Source organism: Pezoporus flaviventris, unplaced genomic scaffold (genome assembly GCF_033815535.1).
Source record: "Pezoporus flaviventris isolate CSIRO_AGI_PZ_B2104156 unplaced genomic scaffold, CSIRO_AGI_Pfla_v1 ptg000047l, whole genome shotgun sequence".
Classification (NCBI taxonomy): Eukaryota; Metazoa; Chordata; class Aves; order Psittaciformes; family Psittacidae; genus Pezoporus; species Pezoporus flaviventris.
The window spans coordinates 14263189-14288775 of NW_026892595.1; the positions used below are offsets into that span (position 1 = coordinate 14263189).

General features: G+C 42.1%; 1 protein-coding gene across 1 annotated transcript; it reads right to left on the reverse strand.

The window, feature by feature from the left end:
• Positions 1 to 2136: 2136 nt before the first annotated feature.
• On the reverse strand, positions 2137 to 25236 carry SLC25A40 (solute carrier family 25 member 40). The gene is given in 13 exon segments (XM_061468395.1): positions 2137 to 2647; positions 2650 to 2723; positions 6827 to 6907; positions 7738 to 7772; positions 7774 to 7817; positions 8141 to 8250; positions 17999 to 18172; positions 19636 to 19727; positions 19729 to 19752; positions 20386 to 20453; positions 22388 to 22494; positions 23646 to 23705; positions 25071 to 25236. Coding segments are annotated over 13 exon segments (1062 nt in total). The 5' UTR covers positions 25156 to 25236; the 3' UTR covers positions 2137 to 2539.
• Positions 25237 to 25587: the final 351 nt, after the last annotated feature.

A 25587-nucleotide genomic window follows, 5' to 3' on the forward strand; every position in this document is an offset into this window, starting at 1 on the left:
TTGTTTACATGAGTAGCTGCAATACAGGACAGATTTTTAATTATTGCATACTCTTAGGTGTTTACACTCTGTCTCTACACTCTGTTTGGTTTTAGTTCATTTGCCTCTTGTAATGGTACCTTGGCACTACTACTGTAATCTGGTCATCTTGGCATTGGCTTGAAAGAGGATTCATTTTTACCTTTACTGAAACTACAGGACATGTTCAGCCTGTATAGGTGTGAGGCTCTGCACCTCTGGGACTTGGGCGCCGTTTGATTTAGCTGGAGAAGGATCAAGAGCCATCTCAATTCCAGTCCACAGTGCTGGAGGTTGCAGCAGCTGTGGTGGGATAAACCACGACTGGTGCCATTTCAGTGCAGCTTTTTAAAGCAGCTTGGCAAAGCCCACCAGACCTTGTCCTTCAAGCCCTCACGTACCTACCCGGTTGATTTCTCTGTACTCAACTGACCATTTAATCCTTTCATATGCTGTCAGAATGTCCATTACCTCACGTAAATTTGGGGTTTTGTTATGACATTAAGCACCTGTTCTTTCATGGCAGTTGAGTCGTGTTATTAAATGCCAGTCTGTAAACTAGAGATGCGTTTTTACTACAAACACAGTGAGGGACTCCGGATTCCACAAGTTAATGTTCTGCATCAAGGTACAGTGATTTGATCGGTCTTGTTCACTGTTCAACACTTTCCCCACTGTGTCAGCATTTTGGAGGGGACTATGATCATGATCTTCAGTCATGTTTGCTGATGGCTCTTTTCTTGGAGCTACTGGTGTGAAATTCATGTGTCATTTATTGGGAGTCTTCTGTGTAGTTCCTGGGTGTCATTTGTGCATGGGAAATAATCTTGTGTGTCTTTCTCAGTTTGAACATGAATCATTTTTAAAAAAGACTGAAAAACAAATGCCAAACTGTATGTTTTGTTGCCTTGACTTTCCATGAATGTTGCATGTAAATTAAACATTTTTGTATCATTGCTGGTTACTAGTTTTTGTTCATCTTACTTTATGTGATTAAAACATTCGACAAACAACAGTATGACTAACATTATAGCAAATTCTGTCTTGCACGACAGGGAGGCTTTGGGTTTGCTGCTGTATGTCATTATTCACTGTGATCCAAAACCTGCTGTTAGTGCTGGCTCTCTCTTGGGCCTTATTTTGAGCTTTGAGTATAAACTAAGTTTGAGAAATCACAAGAGGGGAACAGTGTCAGGTACCTCCCATGGCAGGACCTCTTGCCTGCACCGTGTGCCAGAGCCTCTCCCTAACCTCTTCACAACTGCAGCGTTTTTCAGCATGTGATGAGCTTTCACCAGTGCCAAACACATGCTGGGATACCTTCTTCATAGGGGGATAGGACCGAAGTCTATTTCTTGGGTAAAGCACACCCCAAAGTTGGTGTTTTAGCGACCTGACCACCAAGTTGCTATTGTACCAGCACCCCTTATGAAAATATGCAAAAGAAAAAATTCAGCGACTTCACTGGAAGATATGAAAAAAGCAATGCAGTGAGGGTGGTTGAAGAAGAGGGGAAAGAAAGAGAGTAGTTAAAAAATAATAATAATTAAAAATAGTTCTGCAGAGAAAGCTCTGATGCAGTAGGTCAAGTGCTGTGGGCAGCTGTTCCGGCTATGCAGGTGTACCATGCTGTTGCAGACAACAGCCACAGTAGCAACCACATGCTCTTTCCTGCAGGCAGATGTATGGCTGAGTTACACTGGCATGAACCATCCTTGCCCACCCCAGGAACGATGGCCTTCAAAACATGGTGCTCCCTCCCAAGCTGGGGGTGAGAGATGCTTTCTGGTATGGGGGCTGGCCCTGCTGTGGAGCTCTGTGACCCCCCAAAGCCATGCACAGGCATGTTCTTCCAGACAGGCACTTGTCTCCAGTGCCCATGTGAGCTTTCAGTTCTTAAGAGTAATGCCTTAAGCTAAAAAGCCACTGTGGCACGCACTTACCAATGTATTCACCATCCTCTTGGGGTTTCTAAGGAGCAGTGTGCTGCTTTCAGTTTGACCTAAAGCATCTTTCATTTTAAATATACCTGAGAGGAAGCTGAGGGCTATTTTGTAATACACATTTACACAAAATACAGAGCTGCAACTAACAACCATGCACAGAATCAAGCATCCATTAAGCAAAATAAATAAACATTTATTGAATTCATTCTGTATCAACCTCCTTATGGAAGAATAATCGTATCATACAATTTTCTAAACCTCATTTTACATGCCCAACAAAAGTTTTTAGTTGGACTGAATATTAACACAGTGGCAGTGGTTATTCCTCATTATTCTGTCCAGTCTCCTTTTTTTTCCTTTTAACCATCACAGAAGAACAGTCAGCATCTGTTTTATTTTCTCATTTCTATTTCCATCTAGTGGCAAGAGAAGTCACAAAGTCTTCACTGATAGATTGTCATGATTATGTTCTTAGTCTTAAGAAAAAAGTGAATTTATCCTTTGTGTTAAAAATGAAGTTGTATTTGTTACCAAATATAATGACAGACGTTCACTGGGAGTTCTAGAAAATACCTTCACAGATTCAAATTCGGCACAACTTCCACCCTGTATTTTGACTTCATACAATCAGATGAAGTAGAATAAGGATGTTGGCTCATCTTTCTATTTAAATGAGAAAAAAAAAAGACTTTCCATATTCATATGTGCTGATCATTAGGGCACATGCAGGAGCAACTTTAAACAGCCGTGCAATAATACCTGCCCAGAAAAGAAAAGGAAAGCGTTCACTGTCATTTGTTTTCAGACTGAAGAGCTGTAGTACCATTTAGTGGTCACACTATACCAATACCTAATATGTCAGGGTGGAACTGGGATGCTACCTGTTTGTAGTCCTCAAAATACGGTAGGTAGTGCCATGGTGGTAGCCTTACAGGATCAGAATCACCTAGATTGGAAAAGACCTTCAAGATCATCAAGTACAACCATTACACCAGGACTACCAAGTCCACCGCTGAACTATATCACTGAGGTCCTCACTACAGGGTTTTTGAACACTTCCAGGGACAGTGATTCTACCACTGCCCTGGGCAGCCAGTTCCAATGCCTGATCACACCCTTGGTGAAGATTTTTTTCCTAATATCTAATGTAAACCTTCCCTGGCACAGCTTGAGGCCATTACCTCTTGTCCTATTGCTTGTTACTTGGGAGAAGAGACCAGCCGCCTTCCCTCTCCATCCTCCTTTCAGGTAGTCGTAGAGTCATAAGGTCCCCTCTCAGCCTTCTCCAGGTTAAACAACCCCAGTTCCCTCAGCCCTTCCTCATCAATCAATCTGACTTGTGCTCCAGGCCCTTCACCAGCTTCAAGTCCATTGTACCTCTGCCCCTTCTGTCTCTCCAGGGAGGCAGAGCCCCTTGACCTGCTGCAGCGCAGCTCAGATGGCTCGAGGGGGGCAGACTGTGTGCCCCATCCTCTGCCTGTCACTGCAAACCTGCTGCTCCTGTGGGATAAACAGAGGCTTGTGACCACTCAGATGGGACAAGAGGTTCAGGAAGTCCTGAACCCTGAACTGGATAAAGTCAGGGGAGAAAAGGCTAGAATACTGTGCTGGGCTGTACCCTCTGCTGTAGTCAGTGGCTCAGCCCTTCAAGCCAACTGCTGAGCAAAAGTGTGATTCCTCTACTACTATCTCTTAAGACCTACAGCACCTCTACTAACATGGAAGAATCCTGGTCACAGGGTTAAACAATAGAATGTGGGCATCAAGTGTTTCCTGCTGCACTTAACTGTGATCCTGTCAGTGGAGTTTAAAAAGTTTACCTAAAGGTGGGAAAATAAGGCTGAATCCACTTGTCTACACACAGCTGTCTACTCTCACTTGGAACACAAAGGCATCTGCAAGTAGCTAGCCTGGATGATGCATGGCCTACGAAAAACTTGTGTCCCTTTGGAAAAGTAGCAAGAAGCCAGGCAAAATACCCCCAGTCACCTCACCTATGTGTGGGCAACAGAACTGGGATAGTGCTGATCGAGAGAACATCTCTACACTCATGTGTCAATACCCAGATGTAACAATCTGTGAACTAAATTCCATCCAAAATGTCTAGTAATGCCAATACTGAGTGGTGCCTTGCACTCTGCTGGCATCAGTGCTCCAAAATATGCAAACACCATTACCCAGCTATGTCATCACCGTACAGCAATTTCATCTCTTTCAAAGAACGCAAGTCTTGCAAGTCTTCATTCAACTGTGTAGCCATTCACACACATACCCCCAAGGAACCGATGCAGTGCTGTCAAGACACTAAGTATCCTGGGCTTGGAATGTGTCTTGCAGTTGTTTGTTTAATTATGAACTACTACAGGCTTTTATCTCACTATAATTTTAATCTCAGTATCTTTGTAATTTCCCCCTCAGACTGCTGGAGTCACTCATGACAACACGTGTGCATTACAAAGGAGCTTTGTGCTGACAACACAGTATTGCCCCAGCCATTCAACAGAACAGGATAACTGCCTCGCCTATCTGCCAGATTTGCTGAAGACAGAAAGACATGGGAACCCTACAGCCCAAGAGAAGGGTATGGGAGGGCAGCTGAGTGACAAATACCAGCTAAGTAAGGAATCTTAGGGAGATGAGCATCCTGAGGTGGGCACACAGGCTGCCAAGAGCAGTTTGTGACTATGAGCATTTTATATACAGTCAAGGTTGAAGTTTTAGTTGCCAGTTGCCATACACAGAAAGATATCTGAAAACAAAACACTTTAAGACCAGTCTAGTTAAAAAGTGATATGGGGTCTTAGCCTGTTGATACTTGGGCTAGTAAATTATTGATAGAACTACCTGAATGTATGTATTCAATAAAGGCAGTTTCACCCCAGGTAAAGATCTGGTTTTGTTTGATGAATGATAGTAGTTTTTCACAAGAAGATATGAACCAGTAATTAGAATTCCTGGGGATGCCTAATCAGCTTGAACCTTCACACTGTGAACATTCATTTGCACTGTCACATGAGGCTGGAAACTTATTCTCCCAGTTCTGTCACATGCAGCAGCAACCCCAGACTGCCTCTGTCTGTACCCCGGTACACAGGGTGGGGAGAGCAGCATACACCTGAACTATAAAAATACCTTTGGTTTTAGTTACCAATTGGCAACTAGAAACACAAGTCTCCTTCTGTGGCTATGAGGACACAATGGATGAGAATACAAGAAGTCTACTTTCTGGAAAACCAAATCATCTCTTCCTGTTTTGCTTGTCAGAGCATGCCAAGTAGAAACCTGTGACAGAAGTCTAGCAGGATCCATCATAGCTGCTGCCAAATATCTACAAATCTGTGAAAAAAAGTCCATGTTGTTCTCCAAGAGAATATTCTGGGATGTGGCTTAATGCACCGTCAATGACTGAAATGACTGGTGATTACCTCATAAGGGAGTCAAACTTCTTTTGTATATACAGAAGTGGAAGATTCCCTGAAAGATGTTAAGATTTAAAAGAAATCCTCAGTTTCAGGATGTAACAGTGAGGGGCTTACATCTTTCTTACATCGTACATCTTTCTTACCTCTCATATCACACTTGCTTGCTCACGGAGTGCCTGTTCTGCCCAGGGCAGCTTCATTATGAAGTGGAAAAAAACCTTCTAAGCCTCCCGAGGTCTCAGGAACTTCTGTTATCACTCCTCGCTGCCAAGAGTCATGATACAATTGAGCCATAATGATGAAAATTAGGAGGAACAGAACTTCCTGTTGGACCTCTCAGGAAAATAGGAAAACCTTATTGCTGGAAGTTTTGAGTTAGTACCAGGAATTCGGTCATATGATGAGGTAGGGCCCAGAGACTTGCTTTCAGAGAGATGCTAGGATTTGAAAAAGACATCAGAAGGTATTCCTGAAGGGTTCTTTTCTGTTCTATGAGGGGTTAAATGGCCAAGATATCTTATGATGGTCAGGGATACATCTGTGCTGGTCAACAGTAGAAAAAACTACTGCATATAGTCCAGGGTTAAAAGGTGGTGGCTGCCAAAACTATCAGAAACTCTAAAAGACAAGTCTTTACATCAATCTGTGCAAGAAGAAGGATTAAATACATCAAGACTGCATCATAGATGGATGGAATCTATCCTAGGCCAAGTATTCCACACAGGCCAGTAACAGTATTTTATTATGCGAATTCTACTCTATTCTCAGACTTCTTGGGTTCTCAATACTGCATCTTCTTCAAAGACAATCAGAAAAATACCACTGAAGCTTAAGCTCTGTTTCTGAGACAGAAAGAACCAAAAAAAGTTGAGTACACAAATTAGTATGAGATGAAGAACAAAAATTAGGCTAGCTATTCCTAAATACAGGTGGGCAAATGCAATGGTAATGACTGGTTTGACATTTTTAACACTGGACTAAAAACCGCATTTAAGAAATTTTCTGTCTAGAAACACCTCCTTACTTCAGTTTCCATTACATTTCCTTTGTACCAATTCTTTCTGAAACACCCAAGAATTGCAGTTTAAGAAATCAACAAGTTGCTTAAACTTGACAAAACCTATTTCCTGAACTGAACATTTTCCCACCATTTTTCATTGCCAATACAGCTCTATTTGTTAATCCCAGCCCCTTTGTTTTTTACCTAGATCATGTCCATCTTGGACAGCTGCAGTTTAGTAACTTATGAAGAGATTGTCAGAATTCTCTCAGGATATATACATGTCTGTTGCTTTACATATGCAAACTATTTCATAACTCACAGTGTTTCCAGAGCTCAAAATGTTGTATAATTTATGCATGTTAACAGCTATAGCAACTTGTTAATGACTTAAAAGATCTCTCTACTCTGAGTTGGTTTACAGATACGAAAAGATTTACCAGCAAATAATCCAGTAATCCCATTTTTAGCGAAAATTTTCCTCATAACTGCCCAGGTCGATGTACTATCCCTCTGTGGAACTCAATGCAGTACAAGAAAACAGTGAATTAAGTAATATATACAATGCCATAAAAGAGTACTTTTAGAAATCAGAGACAGTCATAGATGGAATTATTAGGTTTAATTAATTTTAATTTTATCCATACTATTTATACAGGATGTGCAAATTCATAAAATGCTTAAAATATCATGACATGGAAAACCCTGTAGTAACACCTGGAGTAAGATACAAGAACAGAGACAATATTCCTTACTAAAGTACTGATATAGCTGAAAAAAGTCACCTAGCTTTCAAATGAGCCAGTCGCTCTCATTGTCACGCTATACATGTAGCTAAATGCTCATCACAGTTCAGATATTTAAACAAGAACTTGCCTTTATGGTAAACTGAGTCTGAAGGGAAGTTCACCTGAATGTATTATAAAAAATTAATTTTTTGCTTATTTAAATATAACTTATTTCAATCATAGAATCAATTTGCTTGGAAGGGATCTTTAAATGTCATCTAGTCCAACCTGCCTGCAATGAGCAGGGAGATCTTCAATTTGCAATTGGTCTGCCTATATGTAACAGCTTTGAATTTTTTGTTTATATTTTATACCATCTCACTAACCTAAATAGTACTGAGCTCACACCTTCTCCCTCCTCCAAGCCATTAGTGAAATACTGTATTTACTAGAAGGTAAAAATATCCTATGAAATTTGGAGTAGAAAAGATGTCAACGCTAGAATTTTTAGATAAAACTTGAGAGGAAAAAACAGATATTTAAAATTCCTACCAAAAGTCTATATGCCAAAACACTACATTTTCTTTTTCCAGACATAATGTTTTTTTTATCCTTACCAGCACTTTTTAAGGTCTCTCACTCCCAAAGTTCAGTCTGCCTGTGTTTTCACTACATCAAATGGCAGAGTTATGACACATACCATCTATCAGGAAAATAGAGCAGTTTTAATGTTAGAGCACAAAAAATTAACATTCAATTTTTTACAAATTAAAATACACACAATTTAAAACTAGATTTAATATTCCAAGTGTTTGACATAATTAAAAGTCTTGTATTTCAAAACACTGTAATTTCAATAAATTCAAATATACCTAATCATCTTAAATGCCAGGTATGGGTATTTAAAGCACATGCACCCCAAAAACATCAACATTTCTGTGACAGCCAGGTAAAATCATACGTCTTTTAAACAGTCTATTAGTGACAGATAAATAAAAGAGTACAACTAGACATAAAAATACATACAGAGCCAGATGCTGCTCCTGAAGCAAAAGAAATAAAAAATGTTGGTTTGTGTGCACCAAGTTCCTTGCACAGGATCTTCTTGAAATGCTCATAATTATACCAGTACATTGCTATGGTTATAAAAAGATAAACCTGCATTACAACACATTTGTATGTCCCATACAGAAATTCTTTAATCAAGTATAGATATAAGAATTCTACTGTGGCAACAGGAGCAAAAAGAAATGTGCTGAAAGCAAATTAAAAGTGTTTCTGTGATGAGCCATGGACAGACTGCCTTGTTCCGCTTATCTTTATATTCCAGAATTACTCATACGATACAATGAAAACCTAATACTGAAACGTATGAAATCCTGACATTATATAAATTGCCTAAATAAGAAACATTAACTCGGTACCTGTAGGACTCATATTCCTGTGTAACTTTTACCACATCACTGCTTAAAGAATGACTTAAGCATTATTGTTAGAATCATAGAATCATGGAATAGTTAGGGTTGGAAAGGACCTTAAGATCATCTAGTTCCAACCCCCCCTGCATGGGCAGGAATGAATCACACTTAACCATGTCATCCAAGGCTCCTTCCAACCTGGTCTTGCGCAGTGCCAGGGATGGAGCATTCACAACTTCCCTGGCCACCCCATTCCAGTGCCTCACCACCCTCACAGTAAAGAATTTCTTCCTTATATCCAATCTAAACTTCCCCTGTTTAAGTTTTAACCCCTTACCCCTTGTAAGCATCCCTATAGGCCCCCTTCAGATATTGGAAGGCTGCTATGAGGTCTCCACACAGCCTTCTCTTCTCCAGGCTGAACAACCCCAACTTTCTCAGCTTATCTTCATATGGGAGGAGCTCCAGTCCCCTATCATCAGTCAGCAGCAGCAGTGAGTGAGGTGTTGCATTCCAGTAGTAGGACAAGAGGTAAACCCCCAAACTAGACACATGAATGTTAACAAACACAAGCAAATATCTAAACACCCTCTGCTACAAACGTTGCCCTGTGTAACAAATGCAGGAGAGATTGCTTGAATTCTCCTTTCCAAGACCTCACCATAGGCAGTGTAATAGCAAATGCCAATTGGTGTCTTGATAAGGAATGGTGAGGAAATGCTGCATGCTCTACATTTCTGCAAAGTTCATGCAGATGGAACCCAAACTGCTTTCCTGTCACCTTTGGGATCGCCACACTCAAATGGGTGTACGTGGTACAAAAGCCTTTGCGGACACGGTATGAACATACAGATTTATTTACAGGGACACCCCGCAGTGATGCCCAGTGTGTGGCCGCCATGGGCAGGGACATCCCCCTGGGCCTCCTGGGCACAGGCACTGCCTCAGGGCCAGCACCCCAAAGGCCTTTCTCCAAGGGATGCTGGGCGAAGGGGCAGCAGCAGCAGCAGGGCTGCGGTAGGCAGGGCTGCAGGGGCCCCGTCACCCCCGTGTCATAGTGCCAGCACCCGGCCATGCAGCATCACAATGCTCCGGGGCAGTATGAGTCCAGCGCCCTCCCCTGTCCTGCTGCCAGAGTGCCCGGTGCTGCCACCGGGACAGAGCTGGCAGCCTGAGGGCATCTGAGAGGCAGTCCCTGGGGCACCGGGGGAATTCCTGGCAGGGGGGAGGGGGTTGATGGGGGCAACCCTTGAAGCTGCACGAAGCTGCAGGAGGTTCTGTGCTGCGGTTCCAGCTCCTGGAGGGGCAACGCTCAAACCTCATCACATGGATGGATGGATGCATGGATGGATGGATGGAAATCCTGCCTCAGTCGTTGGGGAGCTCGCTGTCCTCGTCTCCTGGGCACCAGGGAATTAGGTGAGGGGGGGACTAAGGGAGGGAACACTTGAAGCTGCGAAGCTGCAGGAGGTTCTGTGCTGCGGTTCCAGCTCCTGGAGGGGACACGCTCAAAGCTCATCGCATGGATGGATGGATGGAAATCCTGCTTCAGTCGTTGGGGAGCTTGCCATCCTCATCTCCTGGGCACCAGGGAATTAGGTGAGGGGGGGACTAAGGGAGAGAACACTTGAAGCTGCAAAGCTGCAGGAGGTTCTGTGCTGCGGTTCCAGCTTCTGGAGAGGGCACGCTCAAGGCATCATCGAGGGATCATGCTTTGGTTGTCAGGGAGCTCGACGTCCTCACCTCCTGGGGAGAGAGTGGCAGCAGCCAGAAGAAAAAGGATGCACAGGCGGCTCAGTGCCCTCCCCCACTGCCAAGCACAGGAAGGATTCGTGCTCCGAGGATTCGTCAGGCCAAAGGCATTTTGCTGTTGTTTGAAGCCCGAGATGGCTTCAGGTGGAAGCAGAAAAAGCAGTGCCAGTGTCCCCTTGTCCCCTTAGAGGCGTAACCAGCGTGTGGAGCTGGAGCAGGTCTTGCTCACGTGCTCAGGGAGTAGCCGACCGCCAGCACTGGGGTCAGGAAGGAATTTTCCCCCGGGGCAGATTGGCACCGGTCCCCGGGGGTTTTTTGCCTTCCTCTGAGCACTGAGCATGACCCCTTGTCAGGGCTCCTCAGTCCATTCTGGCTGCGTTATCGCCTGGTGCTCATGCTCCACAAAGGCGGCCCCTCGTGTCCTGCAGCTGGGGGGGGGGAAGGCTTTTTTCCCCCCAGGCTGGACTAGCAAGCGTCCCTGGGGTTTTTCGCCTTCCTCTGCAGCCGAGCACAGCCCCTTCATGGGGCTCCTTTGGGTCATGGTGTCCCAAAGGCAGCTGCTCGTGCTCCACGCAGGTGGCCCTCGTGCCCCGCATCCGGGGGGAGGCAGCCTTCTGCACTCCCAGGGTGGCCCCAGCGTGGCCCCGGGACTTGCTGCTGTCCTCTGGAGGACTGAGCACCACACCTCGACAGGTCTTCCCTGGCCCTTTCTGGCTGGGTTCTTCTTGCACTGCTCTCGCACCACCACGGCACCACTCCTGCCCTGCCTTTCCTTTCTCAGGCTGCAAGGGAGGCTTTTGCCACCTAAACTGAAGGCTCTAAACTAAACCCGACTAAAATTAACTCAGCTAAACTAAATCAAATAACTTTATCTAGAAATAAATAAAATACTCTTTCTACCCATAACCATTCTGAGTTGTGTCTTGGAAAGTGATTTTGGTGCTGAAATTCCCTTGGCATTTCAGGTAAATAAGGATCTCCTCATTGTACAACTTGTGAGTGCAGGCAAGGGAAGGCAATAAAACGGAATGGAACAGAAGAGAGTGGACTGGAACTGAACAGAATACAACAGAAAGCTCTGCTATGTTATGCATATAGAATCATAGAATAGAGTTGGAAAGGACCTTAAGATCATCTAGATCCAACCCCCTGGGCATGGGCAGGGATGCCTCGCACTGAACCATGTCACCCAAGACTCTGTCCAGTCTGGCTTTAAACACTGCCAGGAATGGAGCATTTGCCTCTTCTTTGGAAAACCTGTTCCAGTGCCTCACCACCCTAACAGGAAAGAACTTCTTCTTTAAATCCAATCTAAACTTCCCCTGTTTAAGTTTGAACCCCTTACCCCTTGTCCTATCACTAGTCTGTGATGAAGAGTCTCTCCCCAGCATCCCTATAGGCCCCCTTCAGATACTGAAAGGCTGCTAGGAGGTCTCCACGCAGCCTTCTCTTCTCCAGGCTGAACAGCCCCAGCTTTCTCAGCCTACCTCCATATGGGAGGTGCTCCAGTCCCCTGATCATCCTCGTGGCCCTCCTCCGGACTTGGTCCAACAGTTCCATGTCCTTTTTATGTTAAGGACACCAGAACTGCACACAATACTCCAAGTGAGGTCTCACGAGAGCAGAGTAGAGGGGCAGGATCACCTCCTTTGACCTGCTGGTCACGCTCCTTTAGATGCGGCCCAGGATACGGTTGGCTTTCTGGGCTGCGAGTGCACACTGAAGCTGGCTCATGTTCAGTTTCTCATCGACCAACACCCCCAAGTCCTTCTCCGCAGGGCTGCTCTGAATCTCTTCTCTGCCCAACCTGTAGCCGTGCCTGGGATTGCTCCGACCCAGGTGTAGGACCTTGCACTTGGCATGGTTAATCTGCATGAGGTTGGCATCAGCCCACCTCACAAGCATGTCAAGGTCCCTCTGGATGCCATTCCTTCCCCCCAGCCTATCAACCAAACCACACAGCTTGGTGTCACTGGCAAACCTGCTGAGGGAGCACTCAATCCCAATGCCCATGTCAGCGACAAAGATGTTAAACAAGACCGGTCCCAACACCGATCCCTGAGGGACACCACTCGTTACTGGTCTCCAGCCGGACATTGAGCCATTGACCGCAACTCTTTACATGCAGCCATCCAGCCAGTTCTTTATCCACCAAGTGGTCCATCCATCAAATTGATGTCTCTCCAATTTAGAGACAAGGATGTCGTGTGGGACAGTGTCGAACGCTTTGCACAGGTCCAGGTAGATGACATCAACTGCTCTACCCCTGTCCATCAGTTCCATAGCCCCATCATACAAGGTCACCAAATTGGTCAGGCAGGATTTCCCCTCAGTGAAGCCATGCTGGCTGTCACCAAGCACCTTGTTGTTTTTCATGTGCCTTAGCATGCCATCCAGGAGATTCTGCTCCAAGATTTTGCCAGGCACAGAGGTGAGACTGACTGGTCTGTAATTCCCTGGGTCATCCATTTTCCCCTACTCGAAAATGGGGGTTATATTTCCCTTTTTCCAGTCATAGGGAACTTCACCTGACTGCCATGATTTTCCAAATATGATGGCCAGTGGCTTAGCAACTTCATTCACCAGCTTCTTCAGGACCCATGGATGGATTTCATGAGGTCCCATGGACATGTGTATGTTCAGGTTCTTAAGATGGTCTCAAACCAGATCCTCTGCTACAGTGGGCCTAGGGTCTTCATTCTCACAGTCCCTGCGTCTGCCTTCCAAGACCTGGGTGGTGTGCTCAGAACATTTGCCAGTGAAGACTGAGGCAAAGAAGTCATTCAGAACCTCAGCCTTTTCCAAATCCAGGGTAGCCAGTTCTTCCGATAGCTTCCGGAAGGGGCCTATGTTGTCCCTAGTCTTTTATTTGCGATGTACCTATAGAATCCCTTCCTGTTATCCTTAACATCCCTAGCCAAGTTTAATTCTAACTGGGCCTTAGCTTTCCTAACCTGCTTCCTAGCTTCCCAGACAACATCCCTGTATTCTTCCCAGGCTGCCTGTCCTTGCTTCCACCTTTTATAAGCCTCTTTCTTCCTTCGAATTTTCCTCAGCAGCTCCTTATCCATCCATGGAGGTAACCTAGACCTCCTGCTGCACTTTTTTCTAGTTGGGATGCAACACTCCTGAGCTTGTAGCAGGTGACCCTTGAATATCAACCAACAGTCTTGGGCCTCCCTGCCCTCTAGGCCTGTAACCCATGGAACCTTACTAAGCAGGTTCCTGAAGAGGCCAAAGTATGCTCTTTTGAAGTCCAGGGCAGTGAGCTTGTTGCACACTCTTCTCACTGTCCTGAGGATCTCAAATTCGACCATCTCGTGATCGCTGCATCCAAGGCTGCCCTGGAGCATCACATTTCCAACCAGCCCTTCCCTGTTGGTGAGCACAAGGTCAAGTATGGCACCTCTCCTTGTCGGCTCCTCTATTACTTGCAGAAGGAAGCTGTCTTCTACACAATCGAGGAACCTCCTGGATTGCTTGTGCCGGGCCGTACCGTCCTTCCAACAGATGTCAGGGTGGTTGAAGTCACCCATGAGAACAAGAGCCTGTGAGTGTGAGGCTTTTCCTATCTGTCTATGGAGTGCTTCATCCACAGCTTCTCCTTGATCAGGCGGTCTGTAACACATCCCCCCAGTAATGTCCCCCAGAGCTGTTCTCCCTTAAACTCTGACCCACAAACTCTCTGCTGATTGCTCACCTGTTCCCAGACAGAGTTCCATACTCTCCAGCCTATCCCTAACATAAATAGCAATTCCCCCTCCCCGTCTGCCGGGCCTGTCTTTTCTAAAGAGCCTGTAACCTTCCATTCCAACACTCCAGCCATAGCAGCCATCCCACCATGTTTCTGTGATGTCTGTTATATCACACCCCTGTACATGTGCACACATCTCTAATTCCTCTTCTTTGTTCCCCATGCTACAGGTGTTTGTACAGAGGCATCTGAGCTGAGCTCCAGATGAATCCGGCTCATTGGCTGGAATATCTCGACATTGCTCCGAGCATTTATTACAGATGCTGGTAACTGACTCAGTGTGCTGGGATGGAATGATGCCCCCCTCCCCTAACACATCTAGTTTAAAGCCTCCTTGACCAGCCTGGCAAGTCTCCTACCAAAACTGCTCTTCCCCTTCATTGCCAGACCAGATCAGGCCCCAGTAGACCTGGCCTACACGCTTGGGTCCGGTGGTCAAGACACCCAAACCCCTGACTATGACACCATCCTTCTAACCATTTATTAACCTGGCCAATCCTCCTAGCTTTCTTTAAGGTCCTCCCCTTTATCTTGGAGGATTAACAAAAAGACAATCTGAGCTCCAGAGCCCCTAACCACCTCTCCCAGAGCTCTGTAGACCTGTTCTCCAGGCTACTTCTGCCTGTATCACTAGCACTCACATGGATTGCTAGAAGTGGGTAATAGTCAGTGGGACTTACTAGAGCAGGCAGCCTCCCTGCAACATCCCTGATCTGTGCCCCTGGTAGGCAACACAGCTCCCTTGAGATGGGGTCAGGCCGACAGATGAGCGCTTCTGTTCCTTTCAAAGTAGAGTCCCCTACTACTATGACCCACTGCTTTTTCCTGGCAGCACCAGTAGAAATCTTTAGCAGTGCCCCAGCTGGTTGTTTCTGGTGTGAGTATGTTTCCTCATCAGTCCCCTGCAGGACAGCAAATTGGTTCTGGGTGGGGATAACAGATTTAGGAGGAAGCCCCATGCTTTTAATTGTCCTCTTCCTCTTTGTTGTTTTGTTTTTTTTTTTGTTGCTGTTTCCCAGCTTCCTGGGGTAACAGCCTCCTTCTTTCCTACATGAGCTACAGGGGATGCTTGAGGCCCTTGCACAGTTTGGGCCTGGAGCAAGCAGTCCTGCTTCCTCTCAGCTTCCCTGACATCTTGCAGCCTATTAACAGCATTCCGCAGCTCAGGACCTCCACCAGGGAGCACGGGGTGCAGCCCTGCCCATTGCGCACCCTTCTCTCACAAGACCAGTGGAGGCACTCTCTATACTCCGGAGCTCTGCACTGCAGCCTCTCCTCTCATCAGCTCTGCCTGGGTGCCTATGCTGGCCACCACCAGGGCAGCCAGAGCAGAACTCTCAGACCAGGGCCTGGTCATATGGCGAGTGCTCACCATCCTGCTCGCCCGGGTCACTCGCACTCCTTGGGGCAGGTTTTTAACCAGTCAGGGCTGATGCCGCTCCTCCTGGCTCCACCCCGTGTGAGTCCCTGCTAGTGTCAGCTGAGCTGCTGGCTCCTGGGCAGGTCCTGTTGAGGACTTGAGGCTCTCTCGGTGGCTCTTGCCACTGAGTTGAGGCTCCTGGATGCTGATCTTCCCCCTACTCAGGTGTTGAAGGCATCCTCTCTCAAGCTACTCACCTCAGCAATTGTTAACCCAGTTCTTATGCTTATAAACATTCACAGCTTAAGTTTTATGCAGTCTCGGTAGCCTCCCATGGAACATCCTTGAAGCATACCATTCACACTCGGGCTACTAACACCGTGGGATTTTAATTACCTTGTGCTGCTTGAGTCATGCTGTGCTGCTTGACTGTTTTCACAGAGGAGCTGCTTTGTCAGAACCAATTGTTACACTGATTTTAATCCCTCCTTAAAGACCTAACTTCAGCTAACTGCAGCAAAGGCACAGACTGTTCTGTAAGAATACCAGAAGCCATGATGCTGTTAGGGCATCATTCAAACTGAAGAGCCAAAATAAAAGGTATTGAGGGAGCATATCTTAACTGCACAGGGAGTATTTATAAGGGAAAAGTTAGCAGAAAACACATTTGGGAAAGGCATTAAACAGCATTAAACACCATTAGCTTTATATCATCTGAGCTTTATGGCTTTTTTTTAATGCATTTGCCTTTACTCATGCATCTCACTGCCTGCTCACTTCTGGTTCTTCAACAATAGACCTAAACCTGTAAAGCAGTAGCTTCAGGTTAACCTGTACCTTTACTTTTCCAGCACCTCATGATGCCTTCGAAGTACTGGGCACAGACAAGTGCCCACTGGGTATGAAGTGAATGCTAGAGCAGTACAAGACTAACTTCAAATCTGTGAGCATGTTTTGGACCAGTGGAGCAACAGCAGGCATGGATGAAAGAATAAAAAGTCTGAGAACAGACACACATCACCTTAGTGCCCTTTTCCTTGGGCACTTCCTCACAGTGCTCTGATCTTCCCCCTCTGTTAAAAGCAGTAGAGGGAACGAAGATCACTAGCTCCTGCCACATTGCTACAGACAAAGACCAGTAAGAGAACAGGAGTTTCTACTTGAAATCAGACAACAGGACTTAGATGAAGAATTTTAAGTTCCCTTATAAGCTTAACAGAACAGCCTAAGATGCAATTGGCAGAGAAGAATTAAGCAAATTTTAAAATGAATATTCAACAGGAAGTACTTTGAACAAAAGGTTCAGATGAATCCTGACAGTTATCTTTAGCCTTAGAGAAACCATGCTGCCTTAGGTTCAGAAGCCTTCCCTATCACAGAAGGCTAAATTAATTCCCTTTAAGGGACAGGATCCCTAAACAGGAGATACAGTCCAACCACAATGTTCAAACACCTACCATTTGCAAAGTGAAAGAAATCAGAGTATTATTCATTCTGAAAAGAGAACAGCTGAAATAATTTAGTTCTGTTAACTCAGCTACCAAGTTCAGTTTTTCATTAAATATCCCAATCACCTCCACCTACCACGCGCCGGTTTAGTTCACAGCCAAATTAAAATTTACTCTAGGTACACATCTAAATGTGCTCAAATACCATAACAGTCCAAACCAATTAATGGTCTACTAGACTGTTTTGAACCATAAATTAAGTTAGATGTCAGATGATCTTAAGAATCATTAGGAGAACAAAGACAGGTCAAATACTTCAAGTGCTCTCTGCATCCAACAATAGGTTTGAAGAATTTTTCTGAGGCAACACAAAGTGTTCAAATGTGTTATTCCTGGTACTACCCAAAGCACCAAAACTGTTTCAAGGACAACTGATGCCTGATGACCCACAACCTTCTGACAAAGACGGGCCTAAATGAGTCAGAGACCTTTACCACTGGCATTAACAAGTCTTTTATCAGTCTCCTTATAGCAGAGCTGTGACAAAAAGGGAAAACACATGATCTTCTCCATCTCAGTCATTGTAGAGTGTAGCCCTGGGACTAATAGTGCTCTGTATCAGCCTTTTCTGCTTCTAGACTTTCAGCTCTGGAGCTTTGCTAATGAGTGATGCTCTAGTTTCATGGGTTTTAGAACAGTTATACAAACCGACTCATCTTGCTAAAAGCATTTCCTGATGACACTACCGTGTCACTGCATCTTTGTACATGTTTTCAAAATTAAGTAAGCACACTTAGCTACAGCATGTTCCCCCATAAGGAAATAACCACTATACCTGTCAGAGAGAAAATTTCCTATTGGAAGTCTTCAAAAACAGTCATTGTGTAAGCTAAAGATGAGAAGAAACAGTCTAAGTATAGAGAAAGGGAATGTTACAATCAGCCTTAGCTGGTATCCACAAACAAAAAGGGGGGAAAAAATCAGGTCCTCAAAGAATTTATAAATAAAAACACCCAAGAGAGAACAAATAAATCTCAGTCATTCTTAAAGCTAACCACTAAAACCACCTAAAACCACAGTAAAAATCTAAAAGAGTTACGCATAAATTTATCTTCTGACATAACAAAAACTTGCAAGGAAAATAAACCCAACCTGAGAAAGGTACATCTCTCAGAACAGTAGAACTCCAGCCCCTCCACAAGGAAAGCCATCCGTCTGAAGCCACTTTACTGCTGACACACAAGTACAGTAGCTTGGAGGAGAACTTGCAATACTGCATTCTATTTCTGATCAGCTCCAGGGGGCTCACAACGGTAATGGAACCAACTGCAAATGAAAAAAAGGTGGGGTTGTTTTTTTCTTTTCCTAAATCAACTATTACTGGTAATATTTCTGGAACATAAACGTAAGGTCTCACCTTGCTTTATACATTTGATTCATCTCTCTCATTTGAAATAATTCCCCAAATAAGCTTCCTTTCCAGATAAGAATACTGTATCTATTCACAGTACCTGATCTTTATGGACTGACAAGTTACCTACTTTTTTTCAATACTGGCATATTGTAATCCACGCCACATGTTAAGAATCATCATTTTTGGATTTATTGCATAAATAGGCTGACAATTTCAAGCACTCATAAAAAGTAACTTTCAATAATTGCCATTTTTAAGTGCAACTTGAAGAAAGTGAGCTTGGGGTTTTGTTTTGGTTTGTTCGCTTGTTTCTGTTGTTAAGGACAAAAATGATGGCTAGAGATTAAGTTTTTATTGATTTCTAAGCATCTTCTTAGCAATTTCTAAGCAACTTCTCCCGAGTAACAAGTGATAGGACAAGAGGTAATGGCTCTAAGAGGAAGTATTCTAAAACCATGCAGATGAGGCCCTCACTGATATGGTTTAGTGGTGGTCTTGGCAGTCCTGGGGTAATGGCTGGATGTGATGATCCTGAAGGTCTTTTCCAACCTAGCTGATTCTGTGATATTTGCTATTCTTATTTTAAACTATCAAGAACGTGTCTGATAAAGTAACTCTCCTTTACCTGGTAGAAAGTGAGTCACCACTCACTAACAAGCTCCCATCACACATGTAACAGACTTCAATGATTTTACTAGATCCAAGCACTTCCCTCCTATTGCTGGGGTAAGGTTTCCTTGATATGTGAATTTAAAATCCAGAGCAGCCTAATAAGAAAAATTTGCCACATCAGCACAGAATAACAATTCTTTTTCCGGTAGTCTTCCAGTCCCCCCTGTATTTTCACAAGTAGAATATAGAACTAAATCCTTAAGTGCCTTCTAAGAAAGCCCCAAAACGTAAGACCTGAGCTACTTCTGTACAAAAATGTATGAGGAAAAAGATAAACCAAAGTAAGAAAATATAAATAGAAATTAATTCCCCATTACATCATACAGCAATAAAACCAGTACAAGTCCAATTTTCACTTCCCATGTAATTACCTATGTAGCTTCCATTATAGAAAATAATGCTGTTTATTATTAGATTCATAACAGAACAGAATTAAACTGTCCTTGGCAGAACCCTAAAACCACAAAATTCTGAACAAATTACAAATGTTGTGGAAGTGTAACAGTAAAACTAAATCACATTATTACAGATTGGAGGGTTATGTTGCCCAAGAAATACTGGGTAATTACAGTATTCCTTCTTATGCCCAGCTTCATGTAATATTATCCCTCATTTAAAGCCACACAAATTTACTTGATAAACCCAAGAAAACAGCATACAGGTATTTTATTTCAGTTTTTTCTTTAAACAAATGGCAACTTACATCTGCTTAAGGAACCTGCAAGAACTGGAACGTGCTCATCATCCTTTCCTAGTCCAGATTTCAAAGCTTCACTCAGTTGGTTATAGCAGGTTTACTGTGGTAGGGAGTGCCATTATTCTAAAAAATAAGAAAGGTAATCTAAATTAATACCAGGAAAGCAGAAGATAAAGTCAACCATCTTTATCGACATTTTGTAAGGAAAAGAGAATTACAAGAAGAGATCTGATAACAACATTGAAATATGTAAACTGCTCTTGTAGAGAGAAAATGAATGATCCATTTTTCATGACAAAGAAAGAGGATTCTAGTTAGATGTTAAAAAAAAGGGGGGGGGGAAATGAGTGTGGAAAGAGCTGCTGATAGCAAGTCATTAGTCACAATTTACGGCAGCAAATACCTATAAAAAACTAGCATTCTCTAACAATCATGTTCAATCCTATGATTCCATGATGCTCAAGGGGATGATTGCATTAAGTATACCACCTCTAAAAGGAAGAACAAAAGCCTGATGCTCCTGTTTAGCTACTGAGAATGTATCTAAGAAGTTACAACGAGAAATCTCAAGATTGGGCAAAATTATTCTGTCTCTAGATGTTTTTGATCAAACTGATTACATCATTATCTGTAACTTCAGAATTAACCACATTTTTAACATCACTTCAAAAGAAACATACTAATTTGTCTAAATAATGAAGTATTTTTTAAACAATAATTCATAACATGTTACCAAAAAAAGAACATTCAACTTACAGTGTTAGGGGAAGTCCTCTCCACAGTGACTTAACTCACTCTCTTTGAGTAATTTTCACAAATGCATCCTAAAAATACAACCAGCAAACAGCAACAATTAGCTCCAAGCTTTTGTATTCAGTAATATACTTTAGCTGTCAAAAGACAAAATTAATGTATTAAAAAGTGTATTTCTAAAATGGCTTATAATTTTAACATCTCACTTTTGTAATTGCTTCTGCTAGTTACCATATTTAATCACACATAGGTCCTCTGAGCTGAACAGAAATTTGTGTGATTAAAATCAAGAATTTCTTTCCATCTTTAAAAGGCCAAAGCAGTAAGTTTTTATCAAGGACTGACAGTCCTGTGAAGAAGTCATTTTCAGAACTAATACAGTATGCAGCAACATGTGGAAACATACCCAAAATAATACACTAAAATACTTTTTTTAATACATAACAAAAGTTCTAGGCATAAAATAGCAATTAACTCTCAATGATCCTTCAATACTTGCTTTCTCTGACAACGTGACAACATATGTGCAATGCATCTATACTATACTATATATCTGGTAGCTTACAATGAATATCATAGCTGTCCCTTATGATCCCAGACCATTGACAGCAGAGAAAACTAAAACTCGAAGTGCAACTGAAATCACCATGAAAATGACAAACTCCTTAATACTAGGATACCTTATTTTCTTAAACATCTGGGGGAAAAAGATTGAGATTTGATGGCTTAGAATATGCTGAAGACCAGACATTATCAAAAGGCCTCAAAACATACAGCCCAACAGACCATAAAAAGGAGTCACAGAAGAAAATGGTGAAGAGCTTTAGAGGAGACAGCTTTGATAGGCAGATCCACTGAAGTAAAAAGTTGCATGGGGAAACAAAGACACGATTTACTAAAACAAGCCTGACTTGAAAAAATGGAACTTTGAGAGGGAGTCAAGAAACCCTAAAAAGTCTTAACATGATTTGACCAAAAAGGGGTGTCTATAATTTTTCAAATAAAATTCTGTAATTAGTTTAGCTAGTTTATATGTTTATAATCCAGCTTCAACAAATTTACAATACAGGAAGGTACAGATAAAACGACTGGAGAAAGGAGGTAACAGAAGCCCATATTTATATATCTTGCTAACTATATGGACAAATATATCAAAATATTTGTACAGTCCTACCACCAGAAACCTACAATGTCCACTACTATTTGCTTTACTGCAAATTGTTCAGCACTGAGGGTTTTTTTAACAATGATATGACAGTCATTGCTCTTTATGGATCATATTACCACAGGAAAAATATGCACAAATTCATGTCATTAGAAAACTAAGCAACTTTCTAAAAATTATATAGTAATGTTAAGTAAAAAATTTAAACTTATGAACTTATTAAATAAAAAAGGTAACACTGTAAAACTGCTCAAGAAATTGGCATGACCATTTCATTCCTCTTGGAAATGTAATTCTAAAAATTTATTATCACATGTACAACAGAGACATGTCAAACAATATCTTCACTAATAAAGCTGATCAGTGTCCAACAGCAGGTCTGCTTCTGGGTAAAATCCTAGTCCTACAAGTTTCAATGGATCCAGAACCTAAAGCATGAATTTAACTTTAAAACACTATCTGCATTGTCAGTTCAGCTCAGCAGCACACTGGTAGCTCTGTGGACAGAAGAGCTGTAAATGGGTACAGAAAACCAGTACCTGCAGGCACCAACCCCTGGTGATGTGACTCAAGTGGCAAAAATAAATCAGAGGCAGTATCCTGTGAGGAGAACTGTGCAGCTGCCCACTTGTTTATCTTAAGGAAGGAAGAAGTATTTTCTTGTAGAAAGTAGGAGGCATCCTTAATCGCCATATAAATTACACTGTAACCACAAAAAAATCCTGTCAAAATGATAACAGATTCTACTACAACTTGAAAAAAAAAAGCCAATAAATTTATAGTATGCTATTTAAAAATGTTTTCAATCTATGGTTTTATATAAATGTAAAATGTTCTTACCGACCTCCCTTTGAAATGCCCAGGTTTTTTATACCAGGCTTTGTGGTTCCCATTGTCACAAACACATATATGATCCATAAGGCCACTGGAGTATACAAAACACTTTCCTAATAAAATGGTATATAAGAATATAGTTAATGCTTGTAAAATTGTTCTTAGCAGCAATTTGAAACTGGATATAACGGTAACACAGATTTGTCTCTGGTTAGGCAGGGAGGGACAAAATAATCTTTGGAAATCAATGACAACAAATTAGGTAAAAGGAAAGAGGGAACAAATGCACTCCTCAGAGTGCCAGGCTTAACAAAACTGCGCTTGCACGCTCAAGGAGATATATTTACGCTATATTACCATCTGCTGAAGACTAAAACCAACACAAGACCTGAATGCTTCTACTGTATGTAACTATGTGAACATTTTTCAGATTTTTAAAGCAGCATCTACATTACAAGTGGTGGTGTTACATCTTAGGTTAGACTGCATTTATACTAGATCACCCTCTTTTTATTTCTTCTATGCCATGTACTTTGAACCTGTAAAATACTATTGCCGTTGCAAAAACATACTTTGAGCTTCACATTTACATATTTATGAAGGGTTTACAATTTACAAAAAAATAAAAAAACAACCCAGGACAGAGCACAAGATTTTTCCTGACTCACAGCAAGTATAACCACAAATATTCATCTCCACGTACAACATGGAATACCAGTTATCTCCTTTCCTTTCAAATCTCATCTATTAATTACAACTAGTAATTAATAGTAGAACTCATTGGCATATCGTTGAGCACACAATGTCTTTATCTATTGGCTTCTTCTGGCTGCGGCCAATGACTTAGGAAAGACTACTCTTTTCAAAGTCTCTGGATTCTGGAGGAGATAACTTTAATACTGCATTGTGACCACAAAAGCCTTCTAATAAAATAGTTACTTATTGATAGCTTTTTAAAATTTAAACTCAATAGTAATAGTTGTACCTTCTGCTACAACAAAAACACTAAGACAGGAAAAAGCCTGTTTAAAATGGTATGTATTTACTACATTTTTTTCTACTGCGTCTGTTCACTGCCACATTCCTTCTTTAGCAATTTCAGTGTGCTGCTGTGCTGCTTCCCCGTGCCCCCCCCCCTTACTCTGAAGAATCAAACGTAACTATTGCAAAACAAATGAAAACATTCTGTAGCTCAGCATTATGATAATGATCAGCTACATAAAAAAGCAAACTGTGTCTTCCATCACACTACACATTTATTTACCTTTGGAGAATGGATTGCTTTGGGCTTGCAGTCGAGTTTTGGTAACATCAAGAGGAGTTACTAAAATGAAACAGAAGTCATTTAGAAACACTGCATGCCCTGAAAATGTGGAAGTGTACAGATGCCTTATTATGACTTTTTATCTATGAAGTTTTTTTTTCCCCCAGAGGGACAAAACAGATCTGGTTTACAACACAAATTAGTCACACCTTAACTCTCTATTGATGCCTCTCAGCTGACTAACAGGAGGTTGAATGCTTGGCTTACATTCCAGTATCTAAATGTAGGGAATGTAAATGTGACTCCTGCAGCTCCTTTCAGTGGTTTAAAATTTGGCATCCTGTAGCATTTTAGCCACTCACACCTATTCTGGCTCACCTCCAGCTGCCACTTCAGAAAGGAGCCAGTCTCCTATACCTCTTGAGGTCTCAAATACCAACACCTTATGCTGTACTAGAATCTTACATACACACAATGAAGATCCATCTTGGGAATTACACAGGTCTGATGTAGCTTTGCTTGCTACTTTACCTAACATCATGGGACACGGTATAAATACAGAATAAAAAGTGTATCAGTTTGATAGTTTTGTTATCAGATCATATTTTGTAAAAACTTGGAAATTGTGGGTGAAAAAATCATGCTTAGAAAATTGCACGCTTCCCTGCTGCATAATCTGCATAAAAAGTCAGAACCAAAGCTTAGCTTAAGACAAAATTAACTGAAATATGAAGTATAACTCCAAGGGACATGAAGTGCTGAAGCTAACCAAACACCTTCTTAGGTATGCATGGGGAAGGAGGTCCTGAGTGAGATGCCTGAATATGAAGTAAAAGATTAATTCCACAGACTATGTAGAAGTCTAAATGACTAACAAAAAGCTATCCTTAAAGGAAATGCTTAGGGAAAAACAAATAAACAAAGAAAGAAACCCAATAAAAGGCTTTGTCAGTGTAGGACATCACAGAAGAATAAATTCATGTTACTACTGAAGTGTAGTAACTACATGAAGGAGACATCTCACAGAGGTTGGTCTTGCAGGATTTGTGTCATGTGCTATAAAGTAGACTTAGTTAAATTTATTTTTAAGCAGCAGGAAATGTGGAAATTATTTTTTATTATTAGTTTTGTTTCTTGCAGAAAAAAAGCAATGAACTACTACACTGAGAGGAAAAAAACAAAAATGACACAGAAATGAAAATGTAATAAAAATTTTTCTTATGTTCAGAAATAGTTAGAGATTTCTATTATCCATGTTTATTAAAACACAAAAAAAAACATGAGAAACCTATGCAAGAACATCCTTGTTGAACATATTAGTGGAAACATAGAAACTCTGTAACTCGGGCATCACACTGAGTCACACTGATGAGTAATCAGTATCGCAAAGATTCTCCCTGTGGCAAGCTTGATAGTTTGCCTTACCAAATAATGATGTAATAATAGCTCCACAACATGAAACTATTGCTTGCTGAATAATGGTTGTTTTAGCCGAGTTGCTATCACTCATTTCAGCCACGGCTTTATCTTTGGAGAAGAAAAACCTGTTAAGGAACAGAAATACATTGCAAGACCATGATCAAAACTTGCAGAAAAATCAAGAGAAGAAAAAATTTTATATTTTCATTAACATGTATAGGCAGCAATAATGTAAATATTAGTTTTCTACATGTATGCAACACGCACCTTTATTTTTTTTCAGATTATTTGAGCCATGTTTTGTAAATAATCTGAGTTTTCTAAATGACAATAAAACCTCCAAATCCTTCTTACATTAATTACACTGTTTATCTTTTTTGTAAGCTGCATTAATTAATAGGCATTGCTTCTTGCTTCAACAAAAGGCTTAGAAGCACATAAATAACCTGTACAAATATAACTTCACAGTCTGTGGCCCATAAACAGTAGCACAGCAGAATAATTCATCTAGCCCTTCTCTTGC